This window comes from Anastrepha obliqua, chromosome 1, assembly GCF_027943255.1.
Source record: "Anastrepha obliqua isolate idAnaObli1 chromosome 1, idAnaObli1_1.0, whole genome shotgun sequence".
In the NCBI taxonomy this organism is placed as follows: Eukaryota; Metazoa; Arthropoda; class Insecta; order Diptera; family Tephritidae; genus Anastrepha; species Anastrepha obliqua.
Window position 1 is genome coordinate 91,532,846 of NC_072892.1, and position 25,727 is coordinate 91,558,572.

Sequence of the window (25,727 nt, forward strand, 5' to 3'; positions counted from 1 at the left end):
AGACGTTTCAATGTACTTTTAATTTATCTCGAAATCAATCACAAAATCTAATTACAGCAATAACTTTACTAAATACGGCTTCACATCCATATATGTATATTCTAAAATAGAATTAAATATCAAAATTTATCTTGGATGTAATTTTGTATGCTTTTGTAATAAATACCGATTTAATTAAAATAATAGATAAAATGAAATAATAAAGTTGGTCTCTACCTGATTAAACTAAAAAGCATTGCAGTTCCAGCATAATTAAGTATACTTGTATTTTTAATTAGTCCAAAAAATATGCATGTACGAGTGTATGTTAATATGCAACTAGCTCCCTTCTCGAATTTCAAATTACGAAAGCACGTCGTAGAGTAATAAAAAACATTGCAGCGGCTAGCAAAAATTGTTAAGTAATTCTCGATATGTTTACTTGTATAGTAAATAAATTGTAGTGAGGTCAATACTACCTTCCTTTACTATAATATTTGAAAAAAAATTATAAATATTTACATTATGCATTAGCATTATCAGACATAAAAGTATGCAAGCTATTTGTTTATTTTTATTTTTTAAATTCCAAGATGCAGTGCTTTTCACCACCACACACAATAAACTTCTATAAAAAAATAAGTACTCAAACTAACTAAGAAATACGTGTTACTGTTATTTTATTCCAACATTAATGCGCAAATTTTAATGGTCGTATTTCAAAGAACTTTGCCAACATCTCTTCGGTTAAAGCTTTCCGTGCTTTTTGATGCTCCTCCACAATTGGACTAACAACTTCGATAGCCAGCTTTTTCAATTCGCCCGTTAGCAGCTCACCTTTCAAATATGCAACACGGACCTCTTCCAACTTGGCATCATCTTCCAAGAAAAATTTCAGCAATTGGAATGCTACATCTACATCAGGGTTACCACCTAATTTACGATGCTCCTCGACAGTGGCACGTCCACCAGAAAATGCATATTTATTGATTTTATTCTTTATTTGTTTCGGTGTATCGGTAAGAAATACTGCTGAATTCTGATCACTGGCAGACATTTTGGATTTCGCACCTTGAAGTGCGGGGAAAAAGGTCGAATGGAGGAGCGCGCATTTTGGGAAACCCAAACGTGGTGCCACATCACGTGTCATACGAAAGTATGGATCTTGATCGATTGCACATGGAATGAGGCAATGTACTGGCTTCTTTCCAGTAAATATAAAAGGAAACGTACTAGAGAGTGCTGGTGCTGCCTGCACAGCAGGAAAACATATTTTACCAATAATATCAGAATCACCGAAGCCGAATATACCTTTCACTTGGTTGAAAGTGACACATTTTTGAATGCGTATCATGTTTTGATACATTGCAGGGCATTTGCTGAAAGTAAAATGCAGAAATGTAGGTATAGAAATGAAATTATGAATTTATTATATAATATAAAGTTATTTACCCAATGTATTCCAAGTCATTGAAGATAAAAGTCTTTTCTGGATCGAAACCGATGGCTATTATGTCTTTCGCATTTTCGTATGCTAATTTAATAGCGTCTTCGATTTTCAAATCCTTCCACAGTGATTTCTCATCATCAGTCAACTGTATTACTAATGGCACATCGAATGTCTCTTGCAACCATCTGATGGGCAATTTTTCAAATAATTCATTAGTATTGAATTAGTTACTATCTCGTGAAAGTTGGGGAAAAACTAAGTAATATTTATTAAAATTAGATTATAGCAGGAATGGGTAAGATACGGATATAGCAGGGCAACAAAAACAACCTACTGTTAAATGGTTAAAAAGTCACTTTAATGATTTACACAAGAGTTTCTAACTGTTATTAATTGAGTAAATACTTACTTAGATAAATAAAATGGTATCAAGTGCCCGATATGCAATGAACCGGAACTTGGCCCGCGCCCAGTATATAAATAAAATGGTTTACCCTGTTCCTTTAGGGTCAAAATTGTATGAAAATCACGGTGCGAAAAGAATATGCCACGACGTATAAAATAGTGTACTTGTTTGCCGGTTATCTTTTCGAAGCGTGTTATCAACTCTTCATCTATTTTCGAAGACCCAAAGCGTTCTACAATAGGTATGAAATGTAAAAACAAATAAATGTAAAAAAAATTGAACAAACTCTTACTTATTAGCTTGTCATAGTCGATGCCCTCATCATTGGTGCTGGTTACATTCCACGGATCTACAACATCACGTTCATCCTCGGTAGCCTCCACACCGTTCGGCACTTTATCCACCACTTTAGTATCGCCAACGTTATTCAAAGTCAGCGCATCTACACCTTCTGCAACACCTGGAGATTCAGTTGTATCCATATTTATTGATTCTTGTTGGTGTAAACGGGCTGCTCTAACACGTGTGCACTGCATGATGAAACGTTTGAATTAAATGGGGAAATTCACAACACACACACTATTCAATTTTAAATCCTCACCGCTTACCCGTTTATTTTGAATTAGATATAAAAATTATGTTATAAGTGAGGAATTACTACTTGGCACGACTGAATGACTCAAGCACACATTAAACGGGAAATTTTAGCAACAAATTTACAATCTATGTGCAATCATCAGCGGAGCAAAACAGCTGATCAGGTTGACAGCAATGAAGCACAGTGTGCCATAGCATGGCTAAAATGAAATATAAAATTGATACGCATATATAATTTATTTTTAATCAGAATATTAGCATCGCCAATTGTCTATACAGTAGGTTCTGTTTTTATGCGGTATATAAATACGTTCCGCAAGAAACAGCATAAAAAAAAAAACATAAAAAAGCTACCAGTTCTATAGTAAAACTATAGATACGTTTTAAAAGTGCTAAGAACCGCATAAATCTGAAATAATGTAATAAAATCGCATAAAAAAAGGGTACTAGTCCCATATTATAACTATAGATACGTTCTATAGACCGCATGAATCTGAAATAATTAAATAAAATGGCATAAACAAAAAATTGTATTTTTGAAAATTATATCTTTATTTAAGAAACGTCAGAATCGAAAAATAAATTTACATCGTCAGAAATGGAATCAGACAATACCGGCATGTTGCGCATTCGTTTAGGATTTGGCGTAAAATCACTTCCATCACTTGAGGAAATGTACACGTATGATCTGGATGGTGTTGCAGGCGGTTCCATACTTGTAGGGTAAACATTTTTGATATAATCTGTGATGAGTTTTTGCTTAGCTGGTTTAGAATCTTGCTTATATGTGCAATTTCCGATAGGTCGACATGCATTTTTTAATTAAGGGGTTAGGTGGGTTACAGAGGTTCAAAAAAAGGGTATTTATACTATTTTTTTTTAATATATACAATCATATATTTTATTTAAACAATTCAGCATATCAAAGATACATATTTAAACAGTATTTTGTGAAATTTTTATTTAAAAATTCCGAAAACTCAGCCGTTGGTACCTCATCTCCCTTAACGTCTCACAAAAAAATGCTCTTGCCGTGGACAGCATAACTCATTATTGGTTCATCTAAAATCAAAAAACCAAAAATATTTCGTTAGTACATGGATAAATCTCGTTACTGGACGAACGAAAAAAAATTTTAATTTGAATTTTTGACAGACTTTGAACAAAAAAACACATTTTTTGGTCAAATTTTCGTCATGTGTTGGCTCGAAAAAATTAGTTGTAATAAAAAAAAAAATCCTTCGTTCAATAACTTGATAATGTTATTCCAAAGATGTGTGCAAAATTTGAACAAAATCGCTTCATAACTTTTCGAGAAATCGTGTCCACCGGCTTAAAAAATCGAGTTTTGAGATAAACGCGTTTAAAAACGAAACGCTGCACTGACATGGCCTGATGGGCGGAATTTCTGAAGGGTCTATCTCGTAGAATTTTACTCGGTTCAATTTGAAATTTTAGGAGAATATTTTAAACATATTATACTATTTAATAAGACAAAAAAATCGATTTTTTGAAATTTTCAAACCCACCTAACCCCTTAAAAAAGCTGCACTATTTCAAAACCGCATAAAAAAAAGCCGCATAAAAACAGAATCTACTGTATTTATTTTGCCGTAACAGACGAATGTCGACCAACTCTCTACTTTTGCAACAGCCTCATTCTGCTATTCTATATATAAATATACATTATATGTATAATAATGTGTTTTGAGAAAAGAAATAATTAGTCTTGGAAAAACAACGTGAAATGGGAGGTCAAAGAATAAGAACCGCTTAAGCTTTGATTTGCTCGAAAAGCGCTCCCGTAATATTACGACCGGAATTTGCAGAACGATTTCTTCAAAAAATACGGATGAAATAGTGGTACCGCTTTTATGTAAAGTCAGATGAACATGAAATTCAATTAGTAGTTTTCTGCTCCTACTGGACACTTTTTATTAATCCTTTTGGATCGAAGTAACTATTCATTAACTCTCCTGTTTTCCGATTATTTATTGCTAAAAAGTGTTAAGATTAATAATTGGAAAATTCCATTATCTTCTACAAAAAAGGAAAGGAATTTCTTTACAGAATCTCTGATACCGTCACCGTATTAAATGTTACGTCTTTATTAGTTGTGGGGCTCATAGCCCATTGTGGGGTCGGGTGGGGCTTTCCCTATTTCTCCTAAAACCAGTGTGTGCTTATCAGAACTGAGATCTTCCAATTCATAAAAAAATTGTCTGCCTAGAATAGTAAATCTCCGTCTGGATACAGCATGATAATGGCTCATAAGGGGCAAGATTATCCCTTCTTCTTCCTCATCAAGACAACTTCTACAGAAGTCATATGCTTCCATATCCATCCTTTGTGTTAAAAAAGTATGTTTTGAGCTTTAGAACAAAGTGCAGAATAGCGAAAAAAATTAAAAAGTTAGCGTAGCTCTTCTGCGTGGGAGATCATATCCTTCAATCAATTGAATTACTCTTTCTATTAATGCAATGAAATGGAACACAATTCTTCCTCTTATCAAATATTATGGGCTGATTATCTGAAATCAAATTGTATATAAAAAAAACGTCCCTTCTGGTTGACTTTTTTTCTTTTAGTTCTATTTTTTCTCATTATCGTTAATTTGGCAGTTCATCCCGCACGTTTATTTTTACGATATTACAAACGTTAGCATTTGTCATAATAGAATTTTAATAAAATACCAAGCGTTATTCAGTAAAAAAGGTTCAATCAACAAAGAGTGTTTATAAGTGAATATAGTTCTTTTTTATTGTTATATTTGTGTGTAATAATCTTAAATTAGGTCCACACACTTAGACATTATAATCAAAACTGTCATGGTAGAAAGCCAACACGATATTTTCATTGTTTAGATTTGTGACCGTTGACGTATATATTCTCTATTCGGCTTGCCTTTTACGGCTTGCATTTTAGTGCTATTTTGCCTTTTTGGGTAATTGCACCATTAGCATAAATATATACCTACATACATATTTCGTATGCAACACTGCGCAGCTGATTCGCAGCAACAGACAAAAAGTGCATTTGTTATTATTTTACCAGAGGGAGTTTCTTGTAATTTTTCGTCGTCTTCTTGCATATATTAAGTAAATTTCAAAATGCCGATCATGTACAATACCGGTGACTGGTTCGTTCTACGTCCGGATACGTACAGGTAAACTGTAAAATATATCCATAGGTTATTAGAGATCCACTTAACGTAATATGTTTTTATAATTAATAAAACAAGAAAATTGGACCTTTTTACTCCGGACTGGCCGCTCGATGTAGACCTGGAGTACATGCAGTTGGTGGGCGCTCCGTTTGGTGGCCCCTTAGCCATGATGCGGGATCCAAAACAAATCGTACCAGTTAAGGGTAGTGTAAAACCAATGATACGCATTTTCGACACGGCCGGTCTAGAGTTGGGCAAAATCATGGTTAGTATTTAATGCAGAAATAAATATCTAACTATGATCCCTCTATACCAATTCTTTCGTAACATAGTGGAATCATGGCAAGCTAATTAATATGGGTTGGTCAGATACAGAGGAGCTAATATGTGTACAAGATGACGCGCTAGTTTTCATTTACGACATGTTTGGCAACGAAAAAGAATCATACAGTATGGGTCAGGAAGCTAGTTTGACTAAGGTTAGTGTTGCGTGAAGATTTCTATTTCGTTTTAAAAAATATTAAATTTAGATTATGGACGCCAAAATATTTCAATCAACTTCTGGAACCGGCGTTGCTGTTCTTACAACGACCGGACGACTCTTCCTTAAGCTCAACAACGCAAAAGACGTCCGTACACGTCAATTACCAGAAATTCCAAGTAAGTTAAGTTGAAGTAACAATTAACAATAAATATTAAAAATTTACTTGAAATATACTATACATTCATATATCCATGACTGCGCAGAATCTATTTCAGAGTGCACATGCTGGGAAATAGTGACGGAAGAACGTAATACGTATTGTCTGTTGGGTCGTGATCAAGAAGTTATTAAATTATTTCCTGGCGAGTCCGTGGGTACAGTTACGCGAAATCTCTTTGACCGACCATTCGAACGCATCCTACTCATGTCGGTGTCGTATAACCATCAAAATCTAGCACTTTATACGAATAACGGTCTCCTATGGCTAGGCACTGTAGATATGAATAAAAAATACTGTGAATTCGACACCGGCCGCAAAGATATTCCACGACAAATTGAATGGGTTATGAATGCTGAAAAAAATCAAGCTGATGCTGTGGTCATTTCATATCCTTCATTCCTATTGGTTGTTAACTGCAATGGCGATAAAAATCTGTTTACTTATGATCCAGCCATTTTTCTTGTGGCCGAAATGGATGGTGTACGCATTATAACAAATAGCGCACACGAAATGATTCAAAAGCTGCCGAAGTGTGTACAAAATATATTTGCTGTGAATAGTCAGGAACCTTCAAGCTTCTTATTTGAGGCCCAAAAGAAATATCAGGAAAAATCACATCAAGCTGACGAATATTTGAGTTTGTTCCGTGACAAAATGAGTATTGCAGTCGACGAGTGCGTCGAGGCGGCCGGCTATGAATTCTGCACCGAAACTCAAAAGAGCTTACTGCGCGTGAGTAACTCGGTCGGTTAACACTTGCTTTGTTCATATACAAATATTTTATCATTTAAGACTGCTTACTTTGGCAAAGGTTTCATTCCTTCACACAATCCTGACGAATACATGCGAATACTAAGAATTCTACGTGTGCTTAATACCTTACGTCATGAAAAAATTGCCATGCCATTAACCTATAACCAGTAAGCTCCACCGAAATTCTGTAAGTGAATTTATTTTACATTATTCTTCTTTGATTGTAGATTTTGTCATTTGAAGCCAGAAGTGGTACTGGGGCGTTTGGTCTTTCGCAAGCATTATGCCATCGCAATTCAAGTGGCAAAACACTTAAAATTACCGGAATCATGGATTTTAGAACACTGGGCGTACCATAAAGTTGTACACGATAAAAGTAAGCCAAATAAAATTCCCTCACTTCTAATTATAATAAAATATTTCATAACAGACGATAATGAGGTTGCACGTAAAATCACAGAAAAGTTTAAAAATCCATCAGTACAAGGAATCTCATTCTGCAATATCGCTGAGAAGGCCCATGACGTAGGGCGCGATGAACTTGCTATTAAAGTCAGTTGCATACACATACTTTCTTATATAAATTAATATACAATTCATTCCACTCCCTTATTAGTTACTTGAACTGGAACCACGCGCTTCTTTACAAGTACCACTTTTACTAAAATTGGGCAAGTACGATCGGGCCATCAGAAGTGCCACACAATCAGGCGATACTGAGTTAGTGGCTACAGTACTTTTAGAGATCAAAAAGAAAATGATGCTAGCTAATTTTAATGTAAATACTTTTGATCTAAGCAGTCATGTGTTCAACTAATTTATATTCTTTCTATTAGATTATCATACGCGAATACCCGATGGCTTTGAATATCTACAAAAAAATGATGAATGAATGGAGCCGCACAGCACTGTACGACATCTACAATCAGGAAGATGACCAAAAATCCATTGCGGAGTACCATTTTCGCAATGCGATCGAGAGCGACAGTTTGGAATCGAATTTACCAATAATAGCCAATAGCTATACGCAGGGCCGCAAGCATGTCGATGCCGAATTGTGCGCTGACACTGCCAAATTATTAAAGTTACAAAAGAATGTGTTAACTCCAAAGTAAGCTCATGCTTTCGTATTCCTGTTCTTTGTTTTTATTTATTTTTATTTTGAAATTCAACTTCTAGATATGGCAAAGTGCATCAAACGACTTTCAATGGCCTCTCTATACACGATACACTACTACTTTTGCTTCAAATTGGTGAACTAAAGGAAGCGGAAAAAATCAAAAGTGATTTCAAAGTGCCAGATAAGCGCTTCTGGTGGTTGCGCATTATAACCATGTCCGAAAAGTACAAATGGGACGATTTAGAGAAGTTTGCTAAAAGTAAAAAGAGTCCCATTGGTTATGAACCGTTTGTGGAGGTGTGCCTGAAGCAGAATAATTTACTTGAGGCGCGCAAATACATTATGAAATGTCGCGACGATCGGAAGGCGCACTGGTATTTACGTGCAGAGTAAGCTCAAAAAACATGTTTCAGTGTTAATATTCTAAACAATGTATACATTTATAGATTATTGGATGAAGCGACTGATAGCGCGTTCGAGCAACGTGATATGAATATACTATATGCAATCCAAAATAAAGCTAGCACGAATGGTAATCGGGCGCTTTTAGAAAAAATCGGCTCACATATTGCGGCTTTGGCTTCAAAGAAATAAAATGTAGTGCCCACCTAGGTACAAGTATTAAACACACTATTACCATTATAAAAATGTAAAAGAAAAATATTAAAAACATTCTTCTACGGTTAGAATATATAAAGTAAAAGAATAAGCGTTTATATTGACTTTTCAAAGGACCATTTATTTTTCCATATATATAATATATATATATATATATATTGTACGTATGTATATATACGTGAATATGTATGTATGCAATTATGTGTGTTTGTGTATGTATAATATATGAAGGTATTTAGGTAATAGATCACATAAAGCAAAAAAGAAATATACTTATCTATATTTAACTAACACTCCTTGCTTTTCAATTCAATATTATTATTATCCATAGTTGAATACATACATACTGTATTACTGTATATTATTACACAATTGTATGCTAATTAATATATGTTAAGGACAATGCTTTACATAAAAATATTGTTATTATTATAATCATGATTAATTATTGTAGATACTTTGTTTGTTTTGTATAGTACAGTATATTGACAATTATAACTATATTAATATAATTATACATACATATATATAATTTATATATATGTTTTACGAACAAAACACAGCAGTCTTATGTAAGATGAAATATTTTTCTCAATGTTTTCCAAAAGTTTTGGTTTTCTTTTTTATTCTTAAATATTTTCACACTTGTATTTTTATCTCATTTTTAATTTCTTCGGCATAATTATATACATATGTTTTTTTTTTTTTGATACATTTTACTTTGTAATAAATATTTAAATAATGTTGAACTAATTTGTTTACAAGTTATTTACTCTAATTGGTTGTTTGTTAAGCGATCGCAATATTTGTGAATACATTTGTCTGCTATTAATCAGCTGCGAGTTGTTAATCAAGTTGGGAAAGCAGTTTTGAGAAGGCTTGTTAACGAAAGATGTAGCAGCATAATTTTCTGGCATTTAATTTATGTGATTTTAGTTTTTATTTTTATAATATATATTATATTTCGAACACAAACATTGACTTTATTTGAAATCATGTGAAATGGTATTGCATTTTGTATAAAAAATATCAAGATTCTTTAATCATTTAGCTATTCGGATACCCACAATATTTCGGTTCATCTGTTTCTAAAAAAAAGTTATTTTCAGATTTTTTCTCCACTCTTATTTTTTACAACAATTTGAAGCATGAACACACTAATATTATTATAAAAGCGATGATCATTAACAATTTTTGTTTCACAATGTTAATATTTACAATCGCTATATGATTACATTTTTATTTCATAATTTAACGCATACCTTCATAAACAAATGCAATTATTATGAATGCCTACTAGTTCTCGTGTTGGTTTCAAGTCAAGTTTAACTGCTTAATACACACAAAACGGTGCCGAATAATATTTTGCGCAAGGCTTTCAACCACTTCAAGAATTTTAGTAACTTTGCAAAGTCGACCGATGATTTAAAATTTTTGCGAAATAAATTGTCCTGCCCTGTTATCAAATCAGCATTTAATCTAAAATTGATTCTTGTGTTTATTACATTTTTTCTTTCAAAGAAAAAAATTGCATAAATATACATTTAATTTTTAATAATTTCAATTATTTCATATTCTATTTTTAAACTAATCGGCAAATTAACACAGCTAATATTTCACTATTTATAAACTATGCTAAACATTATGTACAAAAATAATTATAAATACAATTTCTAAACTATAAATTAGTAACTAATTTGCCTACAAGAATAGTGACTAGTTAAAGAGCATAAACAATTTTTCATATATGTATATTATATAAATTGCGATAGATTTTGCTATAAAGAAAAAAAATCACAGTTTCATAAGCAAAACTGTCGTATTTAAGAGGGCGGTGTGCAAGAGAAAGAGAGAGTGGTAAAAGAGGAGAGGTATGTAAACAGTGAAGAAGGTGGTTATCCATTTTGTTTCGGCGACAGCAAAGGCGCGAGAACAATATGCGATTTTAGTCTTAAAGCGTACACATTTAAACACATAAATTTTCATTTCTTTTTTATTTAATGAATTTTCCTAAATTTGCATATTTTTTGCATAACATTGCCAGTTGCTATTATAATTATAACTTTTTTTTTGCTTTTTGTGGGTGAGTATAGGTCAAGGATAGATTTTTTACTCCTTTGAGATAGTTTTTGGTAGTTAGTTACAAAAAATCTTTTATCATTATTCTTTAATTAATCTTAATAGAGATTAATTTACGTGCACTATAGTACGCAGCCAAAAGCAAGAGAGTTCAATTTTCGCTGAGCGAACTACTTACAAAATTGAGTTCACTTAAAATGTCTTGTAAATTCAAGCTACATATAATTCTTAATTTGAACAATTTATGAAAATTTTAGTGTAGCATATAATATTTAATAGTTAGCTTTGGAGAAAATGTATATTTATATCCGTTTTTGAGCACACAAAAAAGCAAATGAATGATAGCTGATGCAATGATTGACATTAATTTTTAGGGAAAAACATTTTATTTGAATTAGGTAAGGTTATGTTAGGTTTATTTCAATTAAATAAACCCCAACTTTGTCTCCTTTCTTTAACTGTTTCAAAAAATGTACTCTACTGCTTTTGGTTGCGTCATTTTTCTTTTTCTTTATACCAAAAGCAAGATATTAAGGAAACATTTTTTTACTAGTGGCATCAAACATCACAACCAAACCATGAATTTTGTATATTCCTGTGTATGAATGCAAATATGCTTTAATGCCTCACACACATACTTATGCATACTAAAAATTTAAGTAAGTTATTTTAATGCCGTTAAATTTGCTTCAATACCATTTTTCACCTACCAAAAATTCTTTAAATTTTTTTCTAGGAAAACTTGGTTGTAGGTAATACACAATAACTATGCACATCCCGCGACGAAGGATGGCACGTAAACATTTTCAGCAGTTTTTTTTAATGTTTTAAATTCAATTTTATACGAAATTAGAAAAATTATACACACTTCTCATTCCAATTCCACGGTTTTTAATTAGAATTTCTGGGGAGATTTTTGGTATGCAATATTAGAGCTTATTACTTTTGGTAAAATAAAGCACAGTTTTGAAGTTAATGTTTTTCCATGAAAGCATTGCGGATTTTCTCCAAAAAATGTTTTCTATTATAATATTGGTTTTGCCAGATAATGAGCTATACTTTTACAAAAAGAACAATGATCAATCAAAAGCAAAAAGAGCAAAATAGTCAAAACTGTTCAAAACGTTGATGTGCTATCATTTGTCGCAGGCTGTGTATATACAAGTATATATATTTTGTTTTTTTTTTTCAGGTATTCAAAAAATTCCGTACGCCTCTTTCAATTAAAGCTGGTTTAGCTATAAGAATTGTGGCAATTTCCATATTCACAGTAAACTAAAATGTTGCTAACGAATGATATAATATAATGTTAAATAATAGAGAAATAAACAAGATTTGCTTTACAAATATGAACTAATTCGTTTATATTGCAGTATTTGCATTACAGAAACGGAGCACACAGGCTCATCCGAATTCACATGAAATTAATATGGTATACAAATGTATGTTTAAGCAAATTTCGTATCTAAAGAATAAATCGTATACAATTTTTGTTAATTCAAGGTGTCTAAATTGTGTTTAAAGGAGAAACAATTCGTGAAACATGAAATAATTAAATAACAAATCATTTGAAGTGAATACATAAAATGTGCAGAATTGAGAACAGCGCCAGCCTCCACTCAATTGAAAGTTTCTAACCGCTTTACCGCAAAGCCATCAGAAGCATCATAGTAACTGCAACGTAGATCTTGCAAAACTAATCGCAAACAAATCTATGTTTCTTTTCAACCTCCCTTTAACTCTTTTCCATTACTGTTTCTTTGCTTGTTGCAAATTCCCGCTTTCCCGCTTTGACTTCTTGTAATCTTCGCCGTCCTAGTCACAGCCAAAGATTCAACGCATTGTTTTCATAAATACAGTTGTTCCACAACTTCATCAACTTGAAAGTGTATGCGATCAATTTATTGTCTTCTGGTACAATGTGTTTTTGTTATAGTTTTCACTCAATTGCTGTTGTATAGAACACAAGTCATCAATACCGACAGCAGCGCCCATTGTAGAGACGCTGGTCGTGTGATTGCCCACCAAGCCACTGGTTCCACCATCATTTCCAATAGCGTTTGCATTCACGCTACTGGTCACATTATTATTGTTGTTATTAGTGGCAGAACTACTATTGTTAGTTGAATGTTTGTTGTTGTTAATGCTATTACTTGATTTGTGTGCGCCACTATGATTGGCACGCAGATTGGCTAAAAATTTCTCTTTGAAAGTATTTGCCGAGTACTTGTGTTCGATGAAAGTGGGTGAAATAATGGGCGGGTTATTAAATATTTGCGTATTGTTATAATTATTGGCACCACTTGTAGTATTCATTGGAATGCCATTAACGCTGACCGCCACTGTGGCTACTGGAGGAACACCGATAACTGCGGTCGATGCACGATTGTTTGCAGCTGCAAGTACGGCATTGACGTTAGGACAGACACTGATGTTGTTGGCATTGGTGATCGGCGAAGCAGCAGTGAGTAGGTGCCCATTGAAAGGCATGCAGGCGGAGGTGTTTGCATTTATCTGTTCTGGAAACAGCAGAAGAGAGAAGGAGAAAAAGAAAGGAAATAAAAGTAAACCAAAAAACGAAAAGGAAAGAAATAAACTAAGAAAATTTTTAATTGTAAGACAAAGTTAAAAACCAATTAGAATAATGCAAAAATAGGTGTTTGAGTGGGAGTTTAAAATTACAGAAATTCATACGATGCTATTTTTTTGATTTTGTTAAATTTAGTGTAATTCAAAGGGAACACAGAATAAAACTTATCTACTACTTGTGTACTTATTTCGGCTTGCACATAGTCGAATCAAATTTTCAAAGAAAATAGGTTGCGCCAACTCGTATCAACTTAGTTTTTAACGATATCATGAGTTTCCATAAAGCAAACACGCCTAGTTATTTCCAATTATATAGGGTATTTATTTGATCAGCTTCAATTTGTATCTGAATAGAGAATTTAGGGTTTGCAAGCACAATAATAAGTTAAATTTACTACAAAAAGTAAAGGTAAAAAGGTAGTTATGTGTATAAAAATGTCCTTAAAAGAACTTAGTAGCTTAAAAAAAAAACATCGAAGAATGAAAAACCCCTAAAGCTAAATATCACTAAATCCTCGCTTTTGTACAATACTATTCATACTCATTTTTCACGCATTATTAAGGAATGCGTTAATGATATTTAAAATATGTAATTACTGAAAGAAAAAACTCTCCAAAAAGCCATCGTACGAGACAAATTATTTTGTAGCCTATTTAATTCTAATAATTTTTAAATCAATTAGCCCTAATCTTTCGTAGAAAGTTATGATATAAAGGCCTGTTCGGAAATTCGCATAAAATATTTCCATCGTATTTTGTTAGAATGAAAATCTATATATGTATATTATAGTGATTAAAAAAAGTGTGTTTATTGGAGTAATTGAAAAAAGTGTTTGGAATATTTCTGCTCATAGCTAATTGGTGATACCAATTGGTTTGACCAAATTACGTTCCATTATTGAAATTTACAAGAATGCCGGAAATGTGTCCAACAATAAAACTGATATTGCATTAGAAAGTGCTAAGTTGACTTAAATCCTTCTTCGACTAATTTTGATAATAAATTTTCAGAATTTCAGTGGTTCTCAAATCATGTAGCGTTCTATGGATAAATGTCAAAACTAGAGAAAGACCTACTATATATCGCTTTTTAAGGCCGAACCGAACATGTTCGGGGGCTCAGTGACTTATAATTATTTTCGCCCTGCTAGCAGCACTTTACATCAGTGTAGAGTTCACCTACAGCACTGAACAATTAACAATTGCTCACTAGCCACGCTCGATGGAAGGGCAGATAAGATATTTCGAAGCAATTTTTCCAACAAAAAATGTAGGCTTTGCTATCAGTAGTCAACATTTTTTTACAAAAACTAAAAGTTTTTACAATTTTTACGCACAAAACATGTAAAGAAATGTTTAGCCCAAGTTCGATATTGTTTTTTTTTTTGCCGAAACCGAATCCAACCCGAAGTTAGTAGTCGCGCCAAATTTGACAGCTGTAGCTGAGCGCACCTATTGAAATACTCTAATAAAAATATAAAAGTGTTAATACTGAAAATATATCCAGATAAAACAGAACTGGAACAAACTCAATACATTATGAGTAAATTTCCTTCAAGTGCTGCAAGAGTGTCATCATTTAAAAAATTAAAAGGGCGAGAATTACGGCTTTAAGGTTCTCAATTTTCTATGTCTTCCTAAGTATATAAAAGAAAATACATATTTTCATATAATGAAATACTGTTAATTGATACCGCCATTAATTTGCAACACGTAGTTAGCATAACAGAAGAGCTGGCAGGAAATGGGCGCTTTTTGTACCAATATTGGTATTCAAAATTGCAAAGTGGTGCTCGTTTTCATTTTCAAGTACGTAGTTATTTCATATTACTATTCAAAAAATTTTATGCACTCCTAACCTATAATTTTTATTTTGTAAAATTTTTGACAACGAGTACCAGAGTATTCGTACTCAATCAATTTTTTATGCTAATAGCTCAGGGACATAAGTAAATGTGAATAAATGATATATAAAAAAGTATTTACAATAGAGTTTATTTCAGAGCTTTTGTATTTTACAGTATTATTGAAAAGTGTCCAAAAAGACAGCAGCTCATTTCATTACGCTTTAGCTAAATATCCTAAATAAACGATAAGTGCCTATACGTGAGTAACGTTATTATGTTGCCTATTAACTATTCTCGAGAAAATATTTTATTTCCATAGAACCAAAGCGTCCTTGAGCTACTTTATATATTCTCATTAAGCCTGCTGAAAAAATTCGCCAGATTCTTCCTTCACAGAGCTTGGAAACTTTCCTACATATTCAGAGGCGGGCCAAATCATCTTAGATCTGCCACAAGTTGTTTCGCTAATCACGTAAATGCGTGTGGGTAGCCGTCGACTATACCTCGAAATTTAATTTTCTAGTCAGTAAAATATAACACCTGTATTTTTTAACAAATTAAAAATGAGCACTCAAGTGGCATGTGAAAATATTGGTACACTTTCGAAATGTATGTAAGTTTCAGCTTTTCACTAACAATTGAGAGAAATTCATCTTCTGAAGACTGCTAGATGACGAATCGTCCTCACCGCTCTTTGTTGTTCTTATTGGAATATTCCCCACCTAATAAACTTTTCTTTCGTCGACATTTAGCCGTTCTACCGCTGCACTTGAGCAAATAAAAAATTGTAATCCCTTTGTCAGACTGCAGTAACTATGTTTAAGTTCAACATGGCATTCTAACGTAAAAACGTTATATTATTTGTAGAAGTGCAGTGTACAGGGCTTTCCACTTCACTTGCTCACATTTGAAAGTAATCTCTAGACAAATTTATGATAACCGTTCTAAGGATGTAGAGATCAAAGACAATTTCCTGCATAGAAAGAATTTGCCTGACATGTGACGTAAAAATATTCATATGAAGAACAATGTGCCGTTATATACACGCAAGATCGAGATAAAAACAAAAAACGCACATAGCTTATCTCCCTGAGCTACTTGTCTAAGCTCAACTATGATTTAAAATTGTATATTGTTATCATTACAAATACCTTGCAAAATACTTTTCATTTCCACTCATCTCTGAAGCAACGCGCTTATGGAATGACTTATTCTCTATCGTATAAGTTTTTACTACAATCATTTAGTGAAATGAACTCACAATTTAATTTGTGTTTACTTTTCCAAAGACAAATCAAGTATAAACTTTATTTTTGATGTGTATAGTATAGCGTTTGTTTATATTTAATTTTTAAATTTGAATAGGAGATCAGCAGTTATCAAAGCAATACAATACAGTGTTTAGGAAATTCAGTATCAAAAATATACACAAAAATGAGTAAAAATAATAATAATTAGCTAAATAAATTACTTATAAAGAGTAGTATTGCACGAATCAACTAAAATGTACAAAAAAAAATTTTAATTCTAAAATAAATCGCAGCAGTCTAAATTTACAAGGATACTTGAAGGTTGTCACTAACGCTAGATATTCGTAAATATACATAGAAGTATACATATGTATATATGTACATATATACTAAGTATATGTATATAGAAAGAGTAAACGTATAATTTTCAATTAATTTCAAAGCATTTTTCCCCGTTTTAGATATTTTTGTTCGAGTGCAGAATTTAAGCATTACGGAATATTGAATACACTTGCAATTAGTTTTATTGGGGCGTATTTAAATATGTTTCTATGTATTTATATAGTATATATGTGCAATATTGATCGCTAAATGCTTATTTTATTTCGATTTCGTAGGGTTACCATCTTTAGGAACCTAACCTAGTTGCAGGAAGTGGATCGAAATTTTTGGAATTTGAATTGAAATTAAACGTCTTCTCGTAAAAGACAATTAAGTTCTGTTTCTATACTATCGTAGTGGCGCACCAGGAGATTACATACAAATATTTATCAAACTCGAACAATTATAAATTCAAATAATTGTTTATATTGAGCAAACTTAGTTTCCCCAACATATTTTAATGAAAATTAAACATTTCTATCCCTCAACGATTCTTTTGTTGTTTTTGGTCATTTTTATTAGCTCTTTTTCGCATATAACTATTAGAAAATTCACAAATAATTCAGATTTGAGCGCCTAATCTCAATTTTATATATGTATGTACAATACAGAGCAAAAAGCTTCTTTTTTTTACTTATAACAAATCAAAATTAATAAATTAATGTACTTGCATTAAAATCTCTAGGTACTTCCACGTACTCACAACGCTTTCAAGAGTACTTGTAAGTGTCGCAGCAAGAACAACTTTTAAACCCAAAATTCTGCGTTAACACTTTTAAGGAACTGACAAAAATTGTATGGTGTACTCTTACATATATATTGTATGTATATATGTGTATCTATATGTGTGTGTGATTGAAATCATTTAATTCCTACAATCCCCTAGGTATGCAATATGCCTACACTCACTAAACCAATACACCAAATATGGTAAGCTGTATTTTTAGCTTTTTGTAAATTTAGTTTTCCTTTTTTTGGTTTTTTTAAATAAAAACTAAATATTTCTTTTCTATTTAAATTCACGTCGCATTAGTAATGTCTTTAGTATAGGCTACGTTTCGTCGTTAACAACGCCTACCACTGCGTCAGCAGAAGCAGCAGCAACAACAGCGTTCGCCATGCCTGCAACGCTAGCGCCAGCCACAACACCGCTGCCAACTGTTGTAGCAGCAGTAGGGACACAATTACTACTGACACCATTGGTAGTGCTGCCGTTGCTGTTGTTGTTATTTATATTGGCATTCGACGCAGTTGTGGACGTTGACGTCGATGTGGATACACTAGTTAGGTGTATGCTACCAATAACCTGAGCCGCTTTTTTATGTTGTTGCTGTTGTTGGTGCTGATGCAACAGCGCAATGCCTTTTTGCTGCTGTTGTTGTTGAATGAGTGTTGGTCCACTTGGACTAATGGGCGTCAAAGGAAGATTATGTGTTGGCTGTGATTGTTGTTGTGTTGGCTGTTGTGGTTGTTGTTGCGTAAATGTGAGCGTTTGCGTGGGTGGCTTCGTTGGCGAGGTGGCCGGTGTGAGAATGCCTAAATTTACCAAATTTGGCAACGCAATTTTAGTTGATGTACTTTGCTGCTGTTTTGACTGTACTTTATCAACGATTGCTTGCAGCTTAAGTTGTTGTTGCTGCTGTGCAATGATATCAACTGTGCCAACAGCATTGGCTGCGGCTGCAGCTGCTGCAGCCTGTGCCGCAGCATTGGTGGCCAACTTAAGTATTTTACTCGCCGTTGCGTTAGCTGCTAGCAAGTTTGTAGCTGCAGTCGCAGTTTTAGTTGTTTGCGTTGCCAACAGGCCACTGCCACTGATGCCAGTAGTGCTGCCGCTGCTGCTGCTACGCACTAAATTGTTATTGTTACCTGATGTAGCTGCTACGGTCGATCCAATGCTATGTAATTGTGGTTGCTGCTGCTGCTGCTGATTGCTAAACTGATGTTGCTGCTGCTGCTGTGTGTGATGTTGATGATGATGCAAACTGAGTCCAACACCATTTGTGGTGGCAACGACATTGGGACTACCATTGCCAAGTGTACCATTAGTCAACTGCTGCAACACATTGTTGGTGACGGCGGTTGTGGTTGTGTTGCTGCCACCGTTATTGTTGCCAGCAGTGTTGCCATTGCCATTATGAGTATTGCTGCTGGCGCTGCCATGACAGCTACTGGCACTACTCGACATGTTGCTGATGCTGGATGGACTGAGGGAGCCCAACGATTGTGAGGGCGAACTACTACGTTGCAGAATTATGCCTGCGCCCACGTTAACGCTGGAACCATTACTAGTAGCAGTCATATTAGCCACATGTTGCGTGCTTAAAACGCTCTCCGGCGAGGAATTATGTGCAACTAGTGCGTGATTCTTCAGGCCTTGAGCAGTTTTGTAGCTCTTGCCACAATGGCATTTGTAGCCTTTGCGAACCCTAGAAAACAAAGCTTTATTATTAATATTCCTTGTGTTAAAATTTAATCTACTCAAAGCTTTAGATCTCTGTTTTCTTTTTCGTTTTGACGATAATGAAAAACAACAAAGATTTTTTATATACCCAAAATGGTATTAAAGAAAGCCGAAAAATATTTTACCTCGTCGGCCGGATCACTCTACAGGGTGTCGGTACGACTACAAAATATTTCTTTAATCAAAAAATTACTGTTTTAAAGAGGTAAACAAATAAAATGGTTTCATACGAGAAGTACGACATAAACTAAACGACAAGATGAAATTAATCACTAATTGATTTTCCCGATGAAGCTAAATCTACGTATGTCGACAGTGCCCTAGACATAGCAAAAGTACAACAATATTGTTTTCACTTTTAATTTTTTCTAACGAAATGTTTTGGGTCTCGTCTCTTCTGGCGGAGAGCACAATAGCAGTTCCATGAATTTCAATGAAAATTTAACTACTGCTTATGAATTCAGACACTGTTTTGATAAAATCTACAATAATCACGGATTTCGACTGACCAATATACTATACTATGAAGTTTGTGTATCGATAGAAATGATTCGGTAAATGTTTTGCCAAGCTTAAAAAAAAACTCATTCGATTCTCATTTTTGGATTGATATCACAAACATATTATCTCTTTGGACTTGCGAACTCGCTACCTTTCTGACAATTCTAGCCTCACTAAAAATACGTAGTTTTCACTAGCAATGTTTACCTTGGAAAACTACTTACAATAAACTAACTCCAATTCAAATTGCAAAGACTAAAAAAAGTTGCATTAAGTCTACAGAATAAATGCTAAAAATATAAAAGGTCAAGTAAAAAATTCTGAACTTTTCCGACGGTGAAATTAACATTATTAGAGTTATCCTTATGAATGAATATGAGTAATCTTAAATTTCTGGACAATGGAGTCATGGCTTTGCTGTTAAATTCGGTACTGTATTGGGTCCAAAACGTTCAGAACTCTTTACCTCACCTAATACAAGATGACGCAAAATTAATCATCCTATTGTAAAATTTATAATTTTTGCAAATGCAATCATATTTGACACTTGTGAACTCGGCAGCTGCAATATACAAATAAACAAGCAACGGAGCACGTAAAGCTAAAAACAAAGATTTCCGTCGATAAAAATCGTTTTTTTTTTCTTGACTATAAAAGTTATTGAAAAACAAAATTGGATAATTAATTTTGCGCCATCTTGTATAACGAATGCTTTATCTACACTCACTTTCCGTCCTTTTTGTGGCCATTCTTTGAGTGATACTTGATACCGTTGACATTCTTGTAACGCTTTTTACAACCAGGCACAGGACACGCAAACGGCTTCTCATTGCCCGGTGTCCCATTGCTGCCGGTACCGGAATGCCTTCACAAATATATAGATTTAAATTTTTCTTACAAAAAAGTTTTGTTGAGCAATCACCTGCTCCCATAACGCATTATGAACTCAGAACTGAACTCCTCAGTTGTCCAAGAATCGTTGCTGTCCTCCGACTCCGAGACAACCATTTCATCATCGTCCATCTCACTGCCTAAAAATGCATTACAAAAGCGAGAAAAACACAAAGTTGTGTAAACAAAACGTAGCTGATTAGTAAAAAGAAACTCTATTGGTAAAAAAAATTGCTCGCGTTACTGTGCGAATCCAGTTTCTTATTTATACTGATTCGCTTTCTCACCAGTAGGCGTATTGCTGCGATTTGACGACGACATACTGTAACTGTGATGTTTGATCGCCAACTTCCGTTTGAGTTCAACGCCCGTCGTATTGGCGGAGAGGAATGGGCTCTCCTTACGGGCATCTTCCGATATGAAACGCAACACATAGCTCAGCGGCAAACATGCAGGCTGCGCCTGCTCTTTCTGTTCGACCACTTTAGGATCATAGTCTGCAAATAATAGAAAACATATAAAAGCATATTAAAATTAATTAATGACTAGACGAACAAATCGGATAATGAATATACATATGTATTGTAGACGTATAGAATTTCAAAAAATATCAATGATAATAGCAACGTTGGTATTTTTATAATAAATAGAGCGTCAATGAGTACCATAACGGAGGTGCGGAAACCTTAGAAAAAAGACATGCAAAAAAAGGAATTAGTTGTAGAAATTAGATAGCAACTAAGATGAAGTTTCATTATAAGAGAAATGAAAACAATGTCATACATAAGTACGCGCTCGTATCTATGTACGTACTCGCATATACATAGGTATGTACATTTGTACATTATTAAATTTGCAAAGGGCGAAAACGTTTGATAACAACTAGAAGCCAACAAAGACCTAATAAACATCAAATAGTTAACCATTTTATACACTTGCAATAAATATTTGCATGTGTCAGTGTGTATGGATATGGATACATATGGTTTTATATACGTGATTGATTTTCTATATATGGAGGTTTTAATTTTTATTGCGGTAATTACAATTAAGACACATACACATCCGCATCTGTGGGTAAAATTTTCGCAAAGTACAAACACGCAATATTTTCTTTGTGAAAATAAATCTGTAAATACAATTAATTTATTATGACGAATATTAAAAGGAATATTTTTCTAAATTAATCAAATTCTTCGAAAAACTAATTCAATTTGCAAGCACTAGCAGCGTCCATAAATTACGTGAGATTTTTAAGGGGGGAGGGGGTCGAGTCAAATCTCATCTAATCTTACGTTAGAGAGAGGGGGGGTCTCGGCAAATATCACGCAATTTTTTTTCTGATTGAAACAAAAATAATTATACTATTTTGGTCCATTATCCAGATTGTACATGCTTAAGATTTAATCTTAAGCGTAATCGTAGTATGATTAAGATCATTCACTAATTCGTTCGAAAGAAAATAATTTCATTCATACTTCGACGTTATACATTACTGCTGTCAAACCACCATATTTGTTTTATACCAAATAGCTCAATTTAATCTGAATTTACGGTACAGTGTAGCCCGTCGTTTGTTTTCGCGCCACTATCAGCCGAACGCGCGACTCGATGAACAAGAGCGTACGAGCTGAGTGGCAGCGACACACGGACAGGTTCCAACCTTCTTTGTTTATTCTTGTAAATGTTTTACTCGACTCAGTTCATGCTCTTACTACTGCCACGACGATGTGATAAAATTGTGGAAAACTGCGAAGCAAAAATTCCCGAAGAAAGAAGAGTTAATACATCGCATTAAACATGAGATTGAACGGCTTCTCAGGGAATCCACTGAGCGAAAAGTTCCGTCTACTTTAGCATTCCTTCAAAAGGTAGGTTAAATATATATTTTTTTAAGAAAATACTTTTTTTATATAAAGTTTATTGTTACAATTAATAGCATAAAAAAACTGAAACAGTGAAATTCTTGATAAAATATGCTAAAATCATAACTACAAAATATTAGCGCGGTCATTTCCTTCACTGTTTTCACATAATTCAAAATCAGCTTCTTGTGATCAGCGATGATGAGGATGAAGCTATGTCGAACACTACACCATCTAACGTACGTCCCACTCCAGCACAAGATACTATGAAGAAACAGATTGCTAAGCTGCATATGGAGCTTGACCTAAGTGCTGCAGCGCACGCCGGAGTGATCTGCATATGATTCTTCACCACCGTTTTCTGCCACCTCCATACCCTATCACTCAGGTTGATGAACGTTTGACAATTTCGGACTTTAAAGAACATGACGGAAAGTCATTCGCTCCATTGCGAATACGCCTACCGATTCAACCGCTGAATGCCTTCATCAGCACGCCTTATGATCTCTATTGCCCAAGTATTCGTGATAATTTAGAGAAAAGATGCTGCAGTACATGCGGTATTTACTTCGCATCTATCGCAAGAGCTGCACAGCACAGGCGAGCGGCTCACATTGCACCAGCTAAGCAAGCGCGTATGTTCCGCAAAGTGCGACCCTCACGGATTGTCGAAAGACGAGCTAATGAGTTACTGTGCGCAAGCGTCAACGGCTTAGAGTGGCTAGATCAGAACGAAGTTGAAGGAGCAGATGATTTTACTGAAACTCATGTTGGTCCTAATAGTCTCTCTTGAAACAACGCATGACTCTCCATGGACTGAATTAGAGTAGATATTCTTTTTTTAATCGCAGTAGTTAAGATTTAAGTCTTCTATTGTTAAATTTTTATTACACTTATATTTTAAATTTTTTTTTCTCTTTTTACAATAACAATCCAACGAGTTTACATAAGAAACCCACATTTTGAAAAATCTCACGTGAGATTGGGGGATGGGGGAGGGGGTTGAATAAAATCTCACGACATCTCACCAGGGGGGGAGGGAGGTATAGAAAATTAAAAAAACACCTCACGTAATTTATGGACGCCCCCAAATTTGTGAACACACATATTGTACAAGCATATATGTATTAGCGATACCAATATTAGTAATAAGCGTTAAGCGCGGGATTTCGGGATATTTTTCGTGTAAGCCCGAAACACCAGGTTCGTCAAACTTTCTTAAAATTAGTAAGCTTTATGTTTTTTTTTTGGCGGCCGCCGTAGCCGAATGAGTTGGTGTGTGACTGCCATTCGAAATTCGGAATACGTATATTCGAATCTCCGTGAAACACCAAAATGAAGAAAAAGAGTTTTATAATAGCGGTCGCCCTTCGGCAGGCAATGGCAAACCACCGTATGTATTTCTGCCATGAAAAAGCTCCTCATAAAAAAAGATATCTTCCGTTCGGAGTCGGTTTAAAACCCTCCATTTGTGGAACAACATCAAGAAGCACGCCACAAATAAGAGAAAGAGCTCGGACAAACACCAAAAAACTGGGTGTAAGCGTCAATTATATGTATATATATATATATATTATCCCAATATTTTCGCGATTTTGCCAAATACTGAGATGAGATTATTTGTAGAAAAAATTAAAACACTAAATTCTACCAACTGTTGCCTTTAAAATCATTATGGCATTTAAATTTCCTATGATTTTAACAAATTTTTATTGGAACTATTGTTTTGAATAGGTAAATTATTGTTATATAGTAGGTTTGTTTTTTGAAGGTGCGTTGGGTAATTTAACCTTATAACAGGTTAATGGGTATTTACATACAAATGTACAACAAATATCGAATTTCGCTGTGGTTTGCTCAGTCAACGTTCCCCTCGTATTATAAATTGATTTTATGGAATTATTTACATATATATGTATATACGTATGTACATTTGCATACAACAAAATATTTGCATATGTATGTATGTCATTATTCTTGTTATTTGTTATGAACTTAATTCAACTGGAATAAAATATTTACGTAAAAAAATTAAAAAAAATATAATTATCGACTGTCAATAAAGGACATGGTTTAATTAGAAGGTGAAGTAAGAGCAGTACAGACTATCTGACACTAACGCACACAAAGTGGCTACCTCTTGTGTTTTTGTTGTTGTTTTTTTTGGAACGGGGTATTATTTTAAAGAAATGTTCCCCCCTTTTAGAGTACGCAAGGGAAAATAATTTTAATTTTATTTAGAATTTATTTTTTAACTGAAACTTGCAGACATTTTAATAATATAAGTGCATTGAAAACAGTAAATTCCACCAATTTTTTTGCTGTCAAAACAAACTGTTATCCCCGCAGAATTAAAGGGTTTTATTATAGAGCTTAATTATTGGGATCAAAGAAAAAATATGTTTATGAAATCTGAAAAATATTTACTTCTTATGCTTTTTTTGCAAGCGCTTATTTAGAAATTAAATTCGAAATGCATTACACTTAAACAACACAAGTTTTCTACATCAAAGCATTAATAATTTTATAAACAGTTAAAAAATTAAAAAAAGGTTCAGATTTCTTTAAGAAATTATCAACGGAAAATATGGGAATATGACAGTGTTACAAAATTTAAATTGTTTGAAAATAATAGCGGGAAAGGAAAGCCGCCCAAAGGAAAGCCGCCTACTTACGTCATCTGTTTATTACACCATAGTATCTGGCTAGGTGTTGTTCTCGATTTTGGTTTCACCTTTTTAAGTAAATTTAATTTTTTTCTTTTTGTCTGAATACGCGGGTGATCAATAAGTCTCTGAAAATTGGAATAAATGGTGTTGCCATTTCAAATTCAACATTTGGCTTATCAGGTGCTACTTCGATTTAATTTCCTTCCCTCTTATAAGTATTTTCAATTTGCGTCTTATTTATCATTTAATTTTCCGAGCTGATCGCTGCATATCTCAAAATGCTTATAAAATCATAAATTTAATGTATACAAACTAATGTTATGCAATTCACTAAAGCGTCGCATCTAGAAGCTGTTTTGTTTTATAACTTCAAAAGAGTACAATCACATCCGAACAGT

The 25,727-nt window shown here is 33.7% G+C and overlaps 3 protein-coding genes across 19 annotated transcripts in view; 1 reads left to right on the forward strand and 2 right to left on the reverse strand.

Moving 5' to 3' along the window:
- Positions 1–482: 482 nt before the first annotated feature.
- On the reverse strand, positions 483–2,575 carry LOC129251358 (tryptophan--tRNA ligase, cytoplasmic). 2 transcript variants are annotated; one of them, XM_054890759.1, is made up of 5 exons: positions 2,444–2,575; positions 2,128–2,365; positions 1,839–2,067; positions 1,432–1,614; positions 483–1,358 (listed from the first exon to the last, which is right to left on the reverse strand). In XM_054890759.1, the coding sequence occupies exons 2-5, from the start codon at positions 2,315–2,317 to the stop codon at positions 671–673; spliced, it is 1,290 nt and encodes a 429-aa protein (XP_054746734.1). In that variant the 5' UTR covers positions 2,318–2,365; positions 2,444–2,575; the 3' UTR covers positions 483–670. The 2 variants fall into 2 exon arrangements, with proteins under 2 accessions (XP_054746734.1, XP_054746741.1); XM_054890766.1 differs by having other exon boundaries at positions 2,437–2,575.
- A 2,822-nt stretch (positions 2,576–5,397) lies between these two features.
- LOC129251282 (vacuolar protein sorting-associated protein 16 homolog) lies at positions 5,398–9,376 on the forward strand. Of its 2 annotated transcripts, XM_054890651.1 has the most exons (12): positions 5,400–5,598; positions 5,674–5,863; positions 5,931–6,077; positions 6,129–6,258; positions 6,346–7,034; positions 7,095–7,222; positions 7,283–7,431; positions 7,486–7,607; positions 7,672–7,833; positions 7,892–8,166; positions 8,235–8,564; positions 8,622–9,375. In XM_054890651.1, the coding sequence occupies exons 1-12, from the start codon at positions 5,543–5,545 to the stop codon at positions 8,767–8,769; spliced, it is 2,526 nt and encodes an 841-aa protein (XP_054746626.1). In that variant the 5' UTR covers positions 5,400–5,542; the 3' UTR covers positions 8,770–9,375. The 2 variants fall into 2 exon arrangements, with proteins under 2 accessions (XP_054746622.1, XP_054746626.1); XM_054890647.1 differs by having other exon boundaries at positions 5,398–5,598; positions 7,283–7,607; positions 8,622–9,376.
- Positions 9,377–12,206: 2,830 nt separating this feature from the next.
- LOC129251302 (myb-like protein AA) overlaps positions 12,207–25,727 on the reverse strand; it is a 44,501-nt gene continuing 30,980 nt past the window's right edge. For 13 of the 15 annotated variants that reach the window (XM_054890752.1, XM_054890716.1, XM_054890698.1 and 10 more), the window contains 4 exons: positions 21,083–21,292; positions 20,827–20,935; positions 20,632–20,769; positions 16,232–19,368 (listed from right to left, as the gene is read on the reverse strand). In XM_054890752.1, coding sequence (XP_054746727.1) covers positions 17,991–19,368; positions 20,632–20,769; positions 20,827–20,935; positions 21,083–21,116 — 1,659 coding nt within the window. In that variant the 5' untranslated portion in view covers positions 21,117–21,292 and the 3' untranslated portion in view covers positions 16,232–17,990. Of the gene's footprint in view, positions 13,392–16,231; positions 19,369–20,631; positions 20,770–20,826; positions 20,936–21,082; positions 21,293–25,727 lie in introns of those variants that run through there. The other 2 variants (XM_054890749.1, XM_054890744.1) reach the window with 2 other exon arrangements.

Bases quoted from the DNA above. Each gene is read 5' to 3' on its own strand.
- LOC129251358 (XM_054890759.1), bottom strand. From the start codon at position 2,317: ATGGATACAACTGAATCTCCAGGTGTTGCAGAAGGTGTAGATGCGCTG. The intron at 2,068-2,127 runs GTAAGAGTTTGT...TACCTATTGTAG, and splicing joins CGACTATGACAAGCTAATAA to AACGCTTTGGGTCTTCGAAA. The intron at 1,359-1,431 runs GTAAATAACTTT...TTTTACTTTCAG, and splicing joins AATGACTTGGAATACATTGG to CAAATGCCCTGCAATGTATC.
- LOC129251282 (XM_054890647.1), top strand. From the start codon at position 5,543: ATGCCGATCATGTACAATACCGGTGACTGGTTCGTTCTACGTCCGGAT. The intron at 5,864-5,930 runs GTTAGTATTTAA...TTCGTAACATAG, and splicing joins TAGAGTTGGGCAAAATCATG to TGGAATCATGGCAAGCTAAT. The intron at 7,834-7,891 runs GTAAATACTTTT...TCTTTCTATTAG, and splicing joins TGATGCTAGCTAATTTTAAT to ATTATCATACGCGAATACCC.